The sequence below is a fragment of the Euleptes europaea genome, chromosome 6, assembly GCF_029931775.1.
Source record: "Euleptes europaea isolate rEulEur1 chromosome 6, rEulEur1.hap1, whole genome shotgun sequence".
NCBI lineage: Eukaryota > Metazoa > Chordata > Lepidosauria > Squamata > Sphaerodactylidae > Euleptes > Euleptes europaea.
Genome location: NC_079317.1, coordinates 79,636,234 through 79,650,584, shown reverse-complemented (window position 1 = coordinate 79,650,584; position 14,351 = coordinate 79,636,234). Strand labels below are relative to the sequence as shown.

General features: G+C 41.8%; 1 protein-coding gene across 1 annotated transcript in view; it reads right to left on the bottom strand.

Moving 5' to 3' along the window:
• KIAA1549L (KIAA1549 like) overlaps positions 1–14,351 on the bottom strand; it is a 154,471-nt gene that overhangs the window by 49,535 nt on the left and 90,585 nt on the right. Inside the window, exons 12-14 of the mRNA XM_056851136.1 lie at positions 9,713–9,900; positions 5,990–6,117; positions 3,077–3,100 (exon numbers count right to left, since the gene is read on the bottom strand). Coding sequence (XP_056707114.1) covers positions 3,077–3,100; positions 5,990–6,117; positions 9,713–9,900 — 340 coding nt within the window. The remainder of the gene's footprint in view (positions 1–3,076; positions 3,101–5,989; positions 6,118–9,712; positions 9,901–14,351) is intronic.

Here is a 14,351-nt window from a genome sequence, read left to right as displayed (position 1 = left end):
AGAGGCTTGGACCACCAGATACCACAGCAGTTTGGTTGAGGTCCATAAGCCCCTGATTTGCTTGCCACTTTGCCTCCCACAATGTAATTTTTTTAAAGACCCGGCATAATGTCTAAACTGGGTCATAATGCAGAAGCTTCTCCTCTCCTTTACAGCTGGATATTCAGTAACTCGCAGAGCACTAAGTGAGCCCAAGAAGGAGCCTACAGCACTTTGGAAAATGTGCTGGAAAAAATCCTATTATGTCTACGAGGACAGAGGCTGCCTGTCAAAGAACTGCAGAGTCTATCTTCTAGAAAAGAACTGCAGCCCAAAGGCTTATTTTCTTCGGAGGAAGAAAAGTTTGCGAATAGGAGATACTCATTTTGGTTCAGCACTATTATGTAATAAGTTCCACTATGTCCTCTGTCACACATGCAAAATGCTGGCATGCAATGCAACAGGTGCATTGGAGAAATGCTATTGTTCCCTGCTTCTGTCATTACTTGATGCAGACTGTAATCATACAACTGAAGCCTCCACACAAACGGGCCATAGCATGATCCACCCAGCTTAGATTTTATGTCTTCTGCCTGAAGATGGGGAAAATTCTCTTCCACTATGTAAACTGGGGCCAACCTTGTCTAAGGACTAAAGAACCTTGTCTAAGCTAAAGAAACTCAATGGAACTGTGAAAAAGTTTAAAAATGAAAAAAAGAGCAAAAAGCATTTAAAATATGCCTCTAGCAAATGTTACTGTCTTTTATTGGCAAAAAAAGATCTAGAAAACTCTGTGACCTGTGAAGAGTTGATCTATGTCATTATTCTGTAAAAGATGACAATTTAAATTAGTGTTGTATTAAATACTTTATACAACTTTAACTATGAATGACAGGTCAATTCTTCCAAAATACTAGTTGTATCAGTCAATCTTTCCTGCTTCTACCGGTTTACCCATTTCCTATTTGTCCACTTGCAGGTGCCAATAGAACATGCTGTGTGTCTAATTTGGGAGGCTTTTGAAAAGAGTAATAATTTAAAGTTTTATCCTTTACAAGGAACCACCAAATGCTGTCATTTTCCTCTCTATCTAAATGTCAGAGGGATAGGATCTAAAATTGGTTTGTTACTATGACAACTAATGAACCAGTCAACTTTTAGTCTCTCACAGTGCAATCCTATGGAGAGTTACTCCAGTCTAAGCTCATTGACTTCAACGGGCTCAGACTGGAGTAACTCACCATTGGATTGCACTGTTAATCAAGCAATCCGAATAGCAAAGAGATGTATTCCAATTTTAAGATATTCATTCTTCAGAAAATAAAGCTAATACATTAAAAGCTTACCAGACAACGGGTCAATGTGTGCCCCCCACCTTTGCTACCATGGAACGTTGCCAAGGACAGAAAAAGATATACAGCACAAGCCAGCAGCTTTTAGGTCATGCTGAAATATTTTCATTTAAGTATAGCTTCCATGCATGCAAAGGAAGAAACATTCATTTCAGTGCCAAGGCAGCTCAACACATGCACCTGCCTAAGCATGCCAAGCTGTTCTTTCCATAAGAGGGAACCATCACAGAGTCAACTACATTCATATGAACACTTATATTGCCTGCTGGGTAAACTGTTAAATGCCTCATTTCTCTATTGCTGGCACAGTCTTTATACAGTATATAGGAATCCTGTAAAGTCACTTGAGGATCTCTTCCTGCGTGGCTTTCTAGGAAAAAGGGAACCAGTATCTCTAGCCAGCAATGACACTTTGAGAGAAAATTTGACAGAGACTCACTAGCAGTAATGAAGGACTCATGCACCTCTATGCAAACATGCATGCTAGCAAATCAAACCACCACCTGGTTCCTCTTTTCTGGTACTAAGTGAATTATCAGTACAATCCTAAGAAAATTTCCTGGGAGGAAGTTCCAATAAGTAGATTTCGTTAGGATTCTAAGAATCCTTGTATTATATAGAATTGCATTGTATGTTACCCAAGGAGCTAAATTCCTTACAGAGATCCATGTTCCAGCACTTTACCCCATAAAATTTATCCAAGATTTTGGCCATTCCTACTCTTTTAAGGAGCCCCATGGCGCAGAGTGGTAAGCTGCAGTATTGCAGTCCAAGCTCTGCTCACGACCTGAGTTCGATCCCAACAGAAGTTGGTTTCAGGTAGCCGGCTCAAGGTTGACTCAGCCTTCCATCCTTCCAAGGTCAGTAAAATGAGTACCCAGCTTGCTGGGGGTAAAGGGAAGATGACTGGGGAAGGCACTGGCAAACCACCCCGTAAACAAAGTCTGCCTTGTAAACGTCGGGATGTGACATCACCCCATGGGTCAGGAATGATCCGGTGCTTGCATAGGAGACCTTTACCTTTTTACTCATTTTAACTGTTCTGTCTTGAGAAAATAAGAGGGGAAAGACGCTTGTTTGTAACCCCAAGCAATTATTAATTTTGATATTTATAAACTATTTTTTCTTCTCAATGGGGAGGGGGCATGGCTCAGTGGTAGAGCATCTGCTTGGCATGCAGAAGGCCCCAAGTTCAATCCCTGGCTTCTCCAGTTAAAGGGGCCAGGCAAGTACCTGATGTGAAAGACCTCTGCCTGAGACCCTGGAGAGCCGCTGCTGGTCTGAGTAGGCAATACTGACTTTGATGGAACAAGGGTCTGATTCAGTATAAGGCAGCTTCATGTGTTCAGTGGCGAACCAAAGCACCTTACAGTATTCTCCATTTTATCCTCACAACCACCACCCTGTGAGGTAAGTTAGGCTGAGAGAGAGGGACTGGCCCAACATCACCCATCAAGTTTCCTTGGGGATTCAAATCTGAGGCTCCAAGATACTAGTCCAACATTCTAACAACTACACCACACTGGCTCTCATGTAACAAAATATGGAAAGTAATAAAATTTACAATTTCACATTGTCAAATGCTAAGGGATTCTTTTCTTTTCTTAAATAAAGGCCTTCTATATAATAGCGTAGGGGTGATTGCAATAACCATTGTTTAATCTAATGGCACATTAGAGTTGTAGTCATTTGTTGATTCAATGAAATATCAGCACAATTTTAATTAAGGAACTAAAATTTCTTACCAATTTTCTTTGAGGATTTAAAACCTAAATGTCAAGAAAGAACAAACAGAAAATAATGTCCTCACTAAGACATATCAGACAGACAACTGGACAATAATCATGTCTCTTTAAATGCTTCCATGAAGGATTAAAAAATTCAGGTAGCATTTTAAACATTACAATATTATTTGTTGAAAATTACATGTAGTTTTCTCTTCAAAAAGTAAGGCATAATCTAGGAAGTGTGGAAATGGCTACAATAGATTAAAATAAATAGGACTATTGTGGCACTTTGAAGACTAACAAGCTTTCATTCTAGCATAAACTTTCACAGGCTAATCATATAGTTACACAGGAAAAAACTGTAAACACCAGAATCAAAGGACCATGAAATACAGGAAGTACAAGGTAATATGTAATTATGTCAAATTTAAATGTGATAAAGAATGTAGATTGTTCACAAGAGCAGTAATTGGTGATAACGTAAATTTCCCTATTTTTTAAGTAAGTTAGTTAGCATTTGGAATGGCTGTGAAATTCTGCATTTGATCCTCTTCTTTAGACAGGGACTCACACCTGTATGTACATCAGAGATGTACATCAGGCACTCTTGGGATTTTAATATCCAACCAGTGAAGTTAAGAAAAAGATTACCTATTACTAGAAATAGCCTACTACCACTTAGAGCTATTGTGAATGGGCGCTATACTTTTCTTCATAACATTTGAATAGTGCATCTATATATCTATTTCTCAAGTGTGGCCCCATCTGCAGATATCAAAATGTGTGGGCTGGGGCCACAATGACACTAAACAGATTTTCCTGCAAACTTAGGGGACCCACAGGATTGCAGAAAAAACAGAAATCTTTAAAAAAAAAAACTATTGGGGTTTAAATCCCTCCCCCAAAATAAAAAGCATCATCTGAGCACACACAGATGATGCACTTAAAATGATAGAATCATAGAGTTGGAAGGGATCTCCAGGGTCATCTAGTCTAACCCCCTGTACAATGCTTACCTTTCTTCTTCGGAGCTGTGCCGTTGGTGTCCAAAAGTTGCTCTGAGCATGGTCACAGTGGTGTCTGGGAGTTGCTCCTGGCCCAGAGCAGCTCCCAGACACTGCTGCCACAACTGAGCTCAGCAACACAGGAGCCACTCTGGACCTGGAGCAGCTTCCAGACACTGCAGCTGCTGTGGCTAGGCCCAGAAGTGGCTGCTGAGGTCCTAAGCTGCGTCTGGCTCGATGACAGGGGGAGGATGATATTCCTCTCCTCCATGAGCCGGAGGGGGAGGGAAGGCAGCATGGAATAGCCCAGCCTCGTCAGATCATGGAAGCTAAGCAGGGTCCGCCCTCATTAGCATTTGGATGAGAGACCATCAAGAATACCAGGGTTGATATGCAGAGGAAGGCACCGGCAAACCACCTCGGTTAGTCCCTTGCCTTGCAAACCTAAGGGGTCGCCATAAGTCGGCTGTGACTTGATGGTACTTTACACATGAGTCTTGGGGGCCCCACTAACAGCAGGAGATCAAAGTAAAGAGGGGGGAAGAGATGGGAGGAATATTGACAAGAAAGGGAGGGGAAGAGAGGGGGGATTATCAGAGAAAGGGAAGGGTAGAAATAGAGAGAGGATAGGGTGACAGAGAAGGAGAGGGAGAGAAAGAGAGGTGGGGAAGACTGACAGAAGAGGGGGAGGTGAGAGAAGATTTTTAGAAAAGAGGGGAGAGGGAAGGAAGTGAAGGAGGAGGAAATTCACCCTCCATACAAGTTTCTTGCGGGTCCCCACTTTGTAATTCCTGCATTTCATGATCCTGCTGTTTACAGCTTCTTTCCTTCATACACGCACACATCTGCCTAATAAAGACACCCTCCATACATCTGACTTACTCCAGTACACAAAAGCTTGTGCTAAAATTTAAAAAATGTTTCCACGATTATACTTCTAGAATTATTCCAGTTTAGTTACTAAGTATTGTTAGTTACACATATTGTTATGCAAGCAAAGGGCTTCATTGTCACCATGAGTCTATGCACAATACTACTGCAGTGTTCAACTGAGCTACATAGGAACTACTCTAGTGTTCAACAGGTCTTCTTCAGAGTGAGTGTTTAAGGACAGAACCCATCTTCAGCATCTGCATCCACTTATACTGTAATGCTGGCACAATGTTATATTTAGTGAAACTGCATCAATGCAAAAGTTAGCCGACTCCATTTAAATTTTTCAGATGTGACTGCAAGGTTTAAGATGAAAACACTGACTGCTAATCAGACAGAAGAGTTGAAAGAAAAGACTATGGTTTTCATGCATTAGTTTCCATTACACATTTACGGCTCAAGTAGGGTAAGCAAACAAGAAGAAGAAAAACACATAAAATACTGGGAATTAATACACAAATCTTATTAAATATAGCCATTAAATCACAAAGCCTGCAGCATCCATATGAAGAATGAGCCTCTTAACACCAGGGTGCTCTTTGACTTAGGGCCTTAGAAAACATCAAACGAAAGGGAGAATGCCTACAGAGCAAAGAGCAAGCTGTATGTACCTTGCAGGAATGCCACACATTTTCATGGGCCACACTGAAGAAGAAATAAAGGATACGAAACCTAAAGACACATCTAGGTTCCCATGCGGAAACCACTAGAATCAATTTTCATATTGAAAATAAACCAATAATTGCAAAGTTTCCGGACTCTTAAGTAAATACCGAGCACAATGGTACAGGGGTTGCTTTTTACACCATGGAAATGTGTACCGACAAAAAAAGGAAATCTAGTTATGAAGCAGAATAAATGCAAAGGGGATTATTATGCACAGGGCATTTTAAAAGGGGTGGACTGCAATATTGCATTGTCTGCAGTGGCACAGGTAAATGGGAGAGATGACAGCCATGTGGTAGATTTTTTTTCATTAGGGAACATTTCTCACCATTTCTCTTTCTTCCCTCCTCTTTTGTCATTTTCTGCTGTGCCATTACTTTCTGCGGAGAGCCTCTGCCTGAATTGGGCTTTCCTGATTCGTTGCTGATGACAGAACCATTCTCACTGGGCGACCTGCTGCAAGTAACCATAGCAACAAGGAAGACTGTAAGTTTCTCCTGCATGTTCCTCATTTCAAGGTTATTGCATTTGCTTGGTTTGCATCACTGAGTGTTCAAGTTTGATTTTATACAAAAAAGAAAGACAGAAAATATGTTGCAGTAAAGAAACACAATATTTTTATGGCAGCTTAGAACTGAAAAGGATTTCTGTGTATTCACAACTGAGCAGCTCTTCTGTATAAATTCAGTTTGACGAAGAAAAATGTTGCAAAGGATAAAATACTTTTTTTCCCATACAAAAGGCCATTAAACAATTCAGATTTCACACCTCTTTCTCCTAATATTCCTTCAAAAATATGACTACAGGTCCTTGCATACATTTTCATGTTCTCTTACCATAATTTATATTCTTAGCAAGGTTTTACAATGTTAATATGTTATATATGCGTGGACACACGTACACACATTATACATTCTAACAATAAAGTGGAAACAATACAATACAGCTGTTTCACCATTCCATTGCAATTCTCATCATGGAGCTCAATGACATAATAAATCTATGCAAAACCGATAACGTGAATTTATATTTGTTTCATCTTTTCAAACACCCCTTGGGCCATTCTGTACACAGAACACCTTTTCTCTCTCAGACACCTGCAACAATCTGAACAAATGGAATGAGGTGGCAGCTACTACACAGTATTTTCTGCATAGACACTTCAGTTGGGAATAGCTCTAATTATTAGTTGCTGGGGAGGGGGGGAAAACAGTCGCTTTCCCTATCACACACAACTGTGAATTTCCTGGGGCACCCCTCTGGATGTGTTTTGCCACCACCACCTGGATTATTCCCAGGAAGAAAAGGGCCTTGGACTTGTCTACTCATCCCTGGTCTGGTTACCACAGGCACAAGCAAGCAAATGAACTGCGAGATCCCATATGTATATGAACATGAGATTACTGCTATCTGCAAAATTATACATTATGAATTACGCATTCACATGATGAATCCTGCTCCAAATCTCTTTTTGGGGTATAAGCTTGGGTTTGGGTGTGTAATAAAAGAATAGATGCAAAAAAAAAAAAAAAGCTTTGAAAGAAATCCCTACTAACTCATAAAATTAAAACGTTGGAAGGGGCCTAAAGACCATCCAATCCAACCCCCTGCACTTTGCAGGATGTCCTCAAGTATCCCTGACAAATAAATGTCCAATCTCTACTTAAATACCTCCAAGGAAGGAGAGCCCACAACATCCCTGGGCAACCAATTCCACCACTGAACTGTCCTTACTGTTATAATGCTCTTCCTACTATCCTGTCAATATCTCCCCACCTCCCCATTGTTACGTCCTACCCTTACCAACTAACTCCCTACCCTCCTCTAAATGACAGCCTTTCAAATACTTAAAAAGAATAATCGTACCCCACCCCCCATCAACCTCCTCCAGGCTGAACATTCCCAGTTCCCACAATCTTTCTTCATAAGTCTTAGGCTCCAAACTGCTAATCATCCCCATTTCTCTCCTCTACATCCACTCTAAGGTTGCTTTGTCCTTCCTATAAAAGGCTTCCAGAACTGGACAATACTCCAAATTGGGTCTGACCAGTGTAGTGTGCAGTGGTATTATCACATCTTGTATCATAGACGCTGTGCACCTGTTGATACACCCTAAGACTGAATTTGCCTTCTTTGCTGCCGCATCACATTGGCTACTCATACTCAATTTGCAGTCCGCCAAAATCCCAAGATACCATTCAAACATGCAACTACCCAGAAGAGTATCCCCCAACTGGTACATGTGCATAACATTTTTACTTCTTTTTTTTGCCATCAAGTAACATCTGATTTATGGGGACCCCTGGTGGGGTTTTCAAGGCAAGAGATGTTCAGAGGTGGTTTGCCATTACCTGCCTCCATGTCACAACTGGTATTCAGGTCTCTCATCCAAGTACTTGCTAGAGTCAACCCTGCTTTGCTTCTGATGAGATCAGGCTAGCCTGGGCTATCCATGTCAGGGTAATATTTTTACTACCTAGATGCAAAATCTTACATTTATCTCTATAAAACCACATTTTGTTAATGTCTGCCCAATTTTCCAAGTAGGATTGTATTTTATCTCTATCTTCCAGAGTGTTTGCAACCCCACCCAATTTGTTGTCAGCTGCAAATTTAATGAGTAGTCCTTTCACACCCTCATCTAGATCGCTGATAAAAAATATTTAAAAGCACTGGGCACAAAACCAAGCCTTATGGCACCTCACTAGATACCACCTTCTAATCAGACAACAAGCCATTAACTACCACTCTTCAGGTGTAATTATCCAACCAATTCCTTATCCACCTAACCATCCTAAAATCTAATCCACAGCCACCAACTTGCTGATCAAAGCATCATGGGAAACCTTATCAAATGCCTTACTAAAATCTAAATATACAATATTCACGGAATCCCCACAATTCACCAAACCTGTCACCCGATCAAAAAAGGGAATGAGATTAGTCTAACAGGACCTATTAGAGACAAATCCATGCTGACTACTTCTTATCACCATGTTATCCTCTAGATGTTTGCAAATTAGCCCTTTTAAAATCCACTCCAAGATTTTCCTTGGGACAGAGGTTAAACTGTCTGGTCAGTGTGGTGTAGTGGTTAAGAGTGGCAGATTCTAATCTGGAGAACAGGGTTTGTTTCCCCACTCCTACACATGAAGCCTGCTGGGTGGCCTTGGGCCAGTCACAGCTCTCTCAGAACTCTCTCAGCCCCACCTACCTCACAAGGTGTCTGTTTTGGGGAGGGAAAGGTGATTGTAAGCTGCTTTGAGACTCCTTAAAGGTAGAGAAAAGCAGGGTATAAAAACCAACTCCTACTCCTTCTTCTTCTTCTATTCCTTGAATCATCCTTCCTCTCCTTTTTAAAAATTGGGACAATATTCTGCTTTCAGCAGACATCTGGCACATTGCCTGTCCTCCAAAAGGACTTGAACATAATGGATAATGGTTCTGCCAACTCCACACTCTTGGGTGGACTCCAACCAGCCCTGGAGCTTATACTCATCCAAAGCATCTAGATACTTCTGAAAGACCTCTGTATTTATACCCACCTGCAAACCTGAATCCTGAACACCACTGTACCTCTCACTCTCCAACAAAATTGTTTTATATAAAATAGGCTTGACCATCAGGCACCTATGAAAGATCTGTCATATACCAACTTTTGGGGATTTCAAGGAGAAGTTCTTAGGGTTGCTTTATATGATATTATTAAATCAAAATTAACATCCTGGCTTTTTACAATGAAACTGGATCTGGATGCATGAAGGAATAATCAGATTACCACTTTACCACCTTCACATTTAAACCACCTAATTAAAAAAAAAACCACCTGCTGAATTATGGCTAGTTGTGTGAGCTGGTCCAGGGTCCTCACAAATGCATGCACCACACTGAATTATCTAATTTTTGTTACATTTTCTTCAGAAATGTTAAATATACAATTATCCAATAAGATGGGAGGGAAAAATCTCATGATGTATGCACTAAAATGATCATGAGCTTCAAATCAGATAGCCACCAAATGACAAGTTAGCCTTCTGCTGTCAATACTTACCTCTTTCTTGTGTCATTGGACTTGGCAGTTTTAGCTGTGCTCCCATCCTGAACAATGTCCCTCTCCTGAGATGCAGGATCTCTCACAGGTAGTGGCAATACTACAGTCTCCTGGGTTACAGGCAAAACCTCATCTTCAGCTCCCTGCTGGCCTAAATGTTGCTTGGCATAGTCAAAACCTTGGACTGGCTACAAAGACAGAAAGCAAAAGAATATTGAATCTAATATCCACCTTTTGATGCAAAACACCACATTCTTTAATTTTACCATGTGAAGCTATAGCTACAGCATTACTCATTAAAAAACTGCAGCCATATATCTACTCTTGCTGTTTCAAATGAAGAATTAATGGATTACGTTTGTAACTATTTGTATTGCAGTTTTTGAGAGACTACATTTCCAAGAGTTGGTTTTTCTGGAAGAAAGAAGGGAGAAAAAGAAAGGATGGAAAATCACGACAGGCAGTCTGAGAGAGAATAACAGCCAGCAACAGGCCTGTGAGAACTGATGGGACACATGCAGGGTTGCCAGGTCCCCCTTCGCCACTGGCGGGAGGTTTTTTGGGCAGAGCCTGAGGAGGACGGGGTTCGAAGAGGGGAGGGACTTCAATGCCATAAACTCCAATTGCCAAAGTGGCCATTTTCTCCAGGTGAACTGATCTCTCTTGGCTGGAGATCAGTTGTAATAGCACCTGCCAAAACCTGGAGGTTAGCAAAATAGAAATTGTGCTTCAGCAACGTAGACCACAGTACAAAATAAGTGCAGTGATATTTATGTTAAATGAACATAGACACAATGGACCATATATATTCTATAAACTGACAGAACAACTAAACAACAACCTGACAATACAGCTAAAAACGTGTGTAACAGTCAAACAACAAGCAAACAAGAGAGGAGAATGAAGGTTCTTCACCGGGTGAGTATCCACCAGAGTTCCAATACTTCACCAGGTGAATATCCATTGAGGCTGCAAGCAGCTAGCCACACAATGTCACTCCCTCTGCTGTAGCCTATGAGAGGGCAACAGAAAAGGAAGTAGATGGAAATTAATAAATGCTTGATATGTAGTTCAAAGCAGAATGACAATTCTGACAAGACTCTGCTATGTCTTGTTTTGAAACCTTCTTCAGATTCTTATGACCGTAGTCTATTAATCCCACCGCAATTTTCAAGGTTCCCAGGTTAGACTCATATGGTGAAGCACAATTTCTATTTTGCTATTCTCTACCAGCACGTATTATACCACCTGGAGGTTGGCAACCCTAGACACCAGTAAAAATTGTAATTTGTAATAAAGAACTTCTTGGAGTCCTGCTTTATGACTAAGGCTCCATGTACAGGTCTTGGTTACATTTAACTATCCGGACAGCCCTGGGAAGAAAGGCCTGGAACCAGTGAATTCCTATTATTTTACTGGCAAGAACACAAGGCCTAGTTAGAGACTCATTAAAGAAAACAACAACAACATTAGTTTCTTTTAAATCACCTGGTAGTTTAATTGGGACATTTTGTAATTCAAAGAATTTTTAATCACAGCCCTTCAAAAGGCATGTCTTTCCTAAACAACTCTCCCAATGCAATGGAGGATATTTTGAACTCATACAAATCAGTGTCTTCAAGCACAGTTGCTTTGCTCATCCAGAAAAAATGGGTAAGTAGTAAGTAGCCTTGCATTATTCCAAAATATAAAGGAACAAAAAGGTTACAATAAATGATCTGCAAGAAAGATAAGCCCATATTTATGTTTTTTTGTATTAGCTACAGTCTGGAACTTATCCATTTTTAAACTTTACAGATGGGAAGAAATTGTCAGCTATCCACAGTGCCATCTGCTTTGTGTAAACAGCAGCTCCTTTTCTGTAACTTCAATATCAAAACCTTTATTGGCATAAAATAAATATATAATATTTAGGTAAAAAAAGGTTTTAAAACTAAAGTGGGACTCTTACTTAAAATCATAAATGTGGATTAGAGTAATTTAAAATAAGTCCCAGGAAGCTGGCAACCGCTGCAGTAACCTGAGAGTGACTATCGCTTAACAGAAATCTGACTAGCTCCTTGTCAATGCCAATGGGGCTGTCTTTCCAGAGGGGTTCAATGATCTGTTCGCGAAAGGGTGCGCCATGCTCACAGTGTAGCAAAACATGAGCCACTGTTTCGGCTTGGCCATGAGCACAAGTACATAGTCTTTTCACATGGGGGATCTTTGCATATCTGCCCCTGGTCCAGGCCGTGGGAAGGATATTTAAGCGGGCCTGCATAAAAAGGCATCTGAGGGAGGGGGAGGTCAGAGTGGGGAAGTAACCAGGTAGAGAGCTCGGGGTCATGGATATACCATAGAGTAGAGGCGAGCAAGAGCTTACAGCTCTAGCAAGCAGAGATTATTTCCCGATGTCTGTGATCCTTTGTTTTAGGATTCTAAAGGCTTGTGCCTCGGTTAAGGGAAGTAACGCCTCAAAGGAGATCCCTATGGATGTAATTTTATCCGTGATGGTCCTGCTCCAGAGGGAGATTGAGCGGTCGGAAAGCATATGCCACGTCAGACACGATGGGGTGGCTCTATAATGGACCCTCAACCAGAATTTAAAAATAATCAGCCAGACCCTGGTTTCTAAAAGGTCTATGCCTGTCTCTAAACAAAGAGCGGGGTACGGGACACAATTGGGAATTCCAAGTAGTCGTCGTAAAAAGGAAGACTGGGCTGACTCTAGGTTTTGGTTGAGGGTAACCCCCCAGAAGGGGATTCCATAAAGTAGGATGGGAAACAGCTTTGCTTTATATATTTTGAGAGTGGCTAGCACATGTTGACCACCCCTGGAGTAGAAAAATTTAGTGACAGCCCCAGACCGAAGTCTCATGGCATTGATTGCCAGGTTGGCCTGGTTATTCCAATTCAAGTTGCTCTGGAAATGAACACCTAGGTATTTGAACACCCTAACCTGCTCTATGTTATTTCCTTTCAGCACCCAAGACCACGTCTTGTGAGACTTTGAGAACACCAAGATTTTGGATTTATCAAAATTAATAAGCAAGGAGTTTTCATCGCAGAAGTCGGCGAAAGCCTGCAGGAGGCGGTTCAAGCCGACCCTTGTGTGGGATAAAAGGATTGCATCATCAGCGTAGAGAAGCAGGGGGACGGCCTGGGCATTTAAAATGGGGGGATGACCATAAACCTTCCCCAAATAAGAGGCAAGGTCAGCAAGATATAAGTTAAAAAGGTGGGGAGCCAAAACACAACCCTGCTTGACTCCCTTATTAGAGTTTATGTGGGGAGTAAGTTGGCCAGATCTATTGTACCGAATTTGGCAGCTGTTGGAGGAGTATAGTTGTTGAATCAAAATGAGTAAATGAGGATCCATTCCCATATCGGCCAATTTGCGCCAGAGGCGCTCTCTGGGAATGGAGTCAAATGCGCTCCTCAGGTTTAAGAAGGCCAAGTACAGTACCCCCCCCCTTTGTGACCACTATACTTGCTGGCCAAGTGAGAAAGAACCACACAGTGGTCCAGCGTAGATTTTCCCTTGGAGAAGCCTATTTGCTCCCGGCCTACCTGGGAAGGAGACCAGATGAGCAGCTTAGATAGCAAGTGGCTAGCATATAACTTGCCCGCCACTGAGAGCAAGCTGATGGGGCGATAGTTTGCAGGATTCGTTGAAGCCCCTTTTTTAAAAATTGGGGTCACAATGGCCGTGGTCCATGCCACTGGTAATTGGCCACATTTGTCAATTTTAGTAAAAAGAGCAGCCAAAACTGGGGCCCATATCTCAGGAAATGCAGAAAATATTTCCCCAGGGAGACCATCGGGATCCAGGGCCTTCCTAGGTTTCAGCTTGGCTATCAGGAGTATCTAACTTCATCAGTTTCAACCGGAGGCCATAAGGGAAGTCCTAGTGAGATAAAGTCGACCGAGGGGGGGTCCGGGCAGTTTGGGTCATGTAATAGGGCTGTGAAATGGCTCATCCAAGTTGGAACTGAAATTTGGGGTTTGGGCATTATTTGGTCGCACCAGGTGCCACAGGACACCATACGCCAAAACTTCCTTGGATCTTTAGTTTGGATCACCTCCGCTAATTTGTCCCATTGTTTAAGTTGTAGGTCCCGTTTCTTGGTCATCACTAGGAGTTGGTATTCTCACCTCTGCAGGTAGTAGTCCACAAGCAAGTCGGGCAAATTTAGAAGTTGAATGCTTCCTAGGGACCAACCTATATCCCAACTACAGATTCTGCTGCAGGTTAACCCTTGGTATCATTCTGGCTTTATTAATCTGTTTCTTTACTACATCAGGCGAGTATCGAAATTGCAGAAATCTTCATCAGGGGGATCAGAACAGATGCAGCTGTCACGTAGAAGAAGAGTTGGTTTTTATACCCCAATTTTCTCTTCCTTTAAGGAGTTTCAAACCAGCTTACAATAGTTTTCCCTTCCTCCCCCACAACAGACACCTTATGAGGTAAGGGGGACAGAACTATGACTAGCCCAAGGTCACCCAGCAGGCTTCATGTGTGGGGAAACAAACCCAGTTCACTATATTAGAGTATGCCGCTCATGTGGAGGAGTGGGGAATCAAACCCGGTTCTCCAGAATAGAGTCCACTGCCCTTAACCACTACACCACGCTTGCTTGGATGTTGGCTGTAG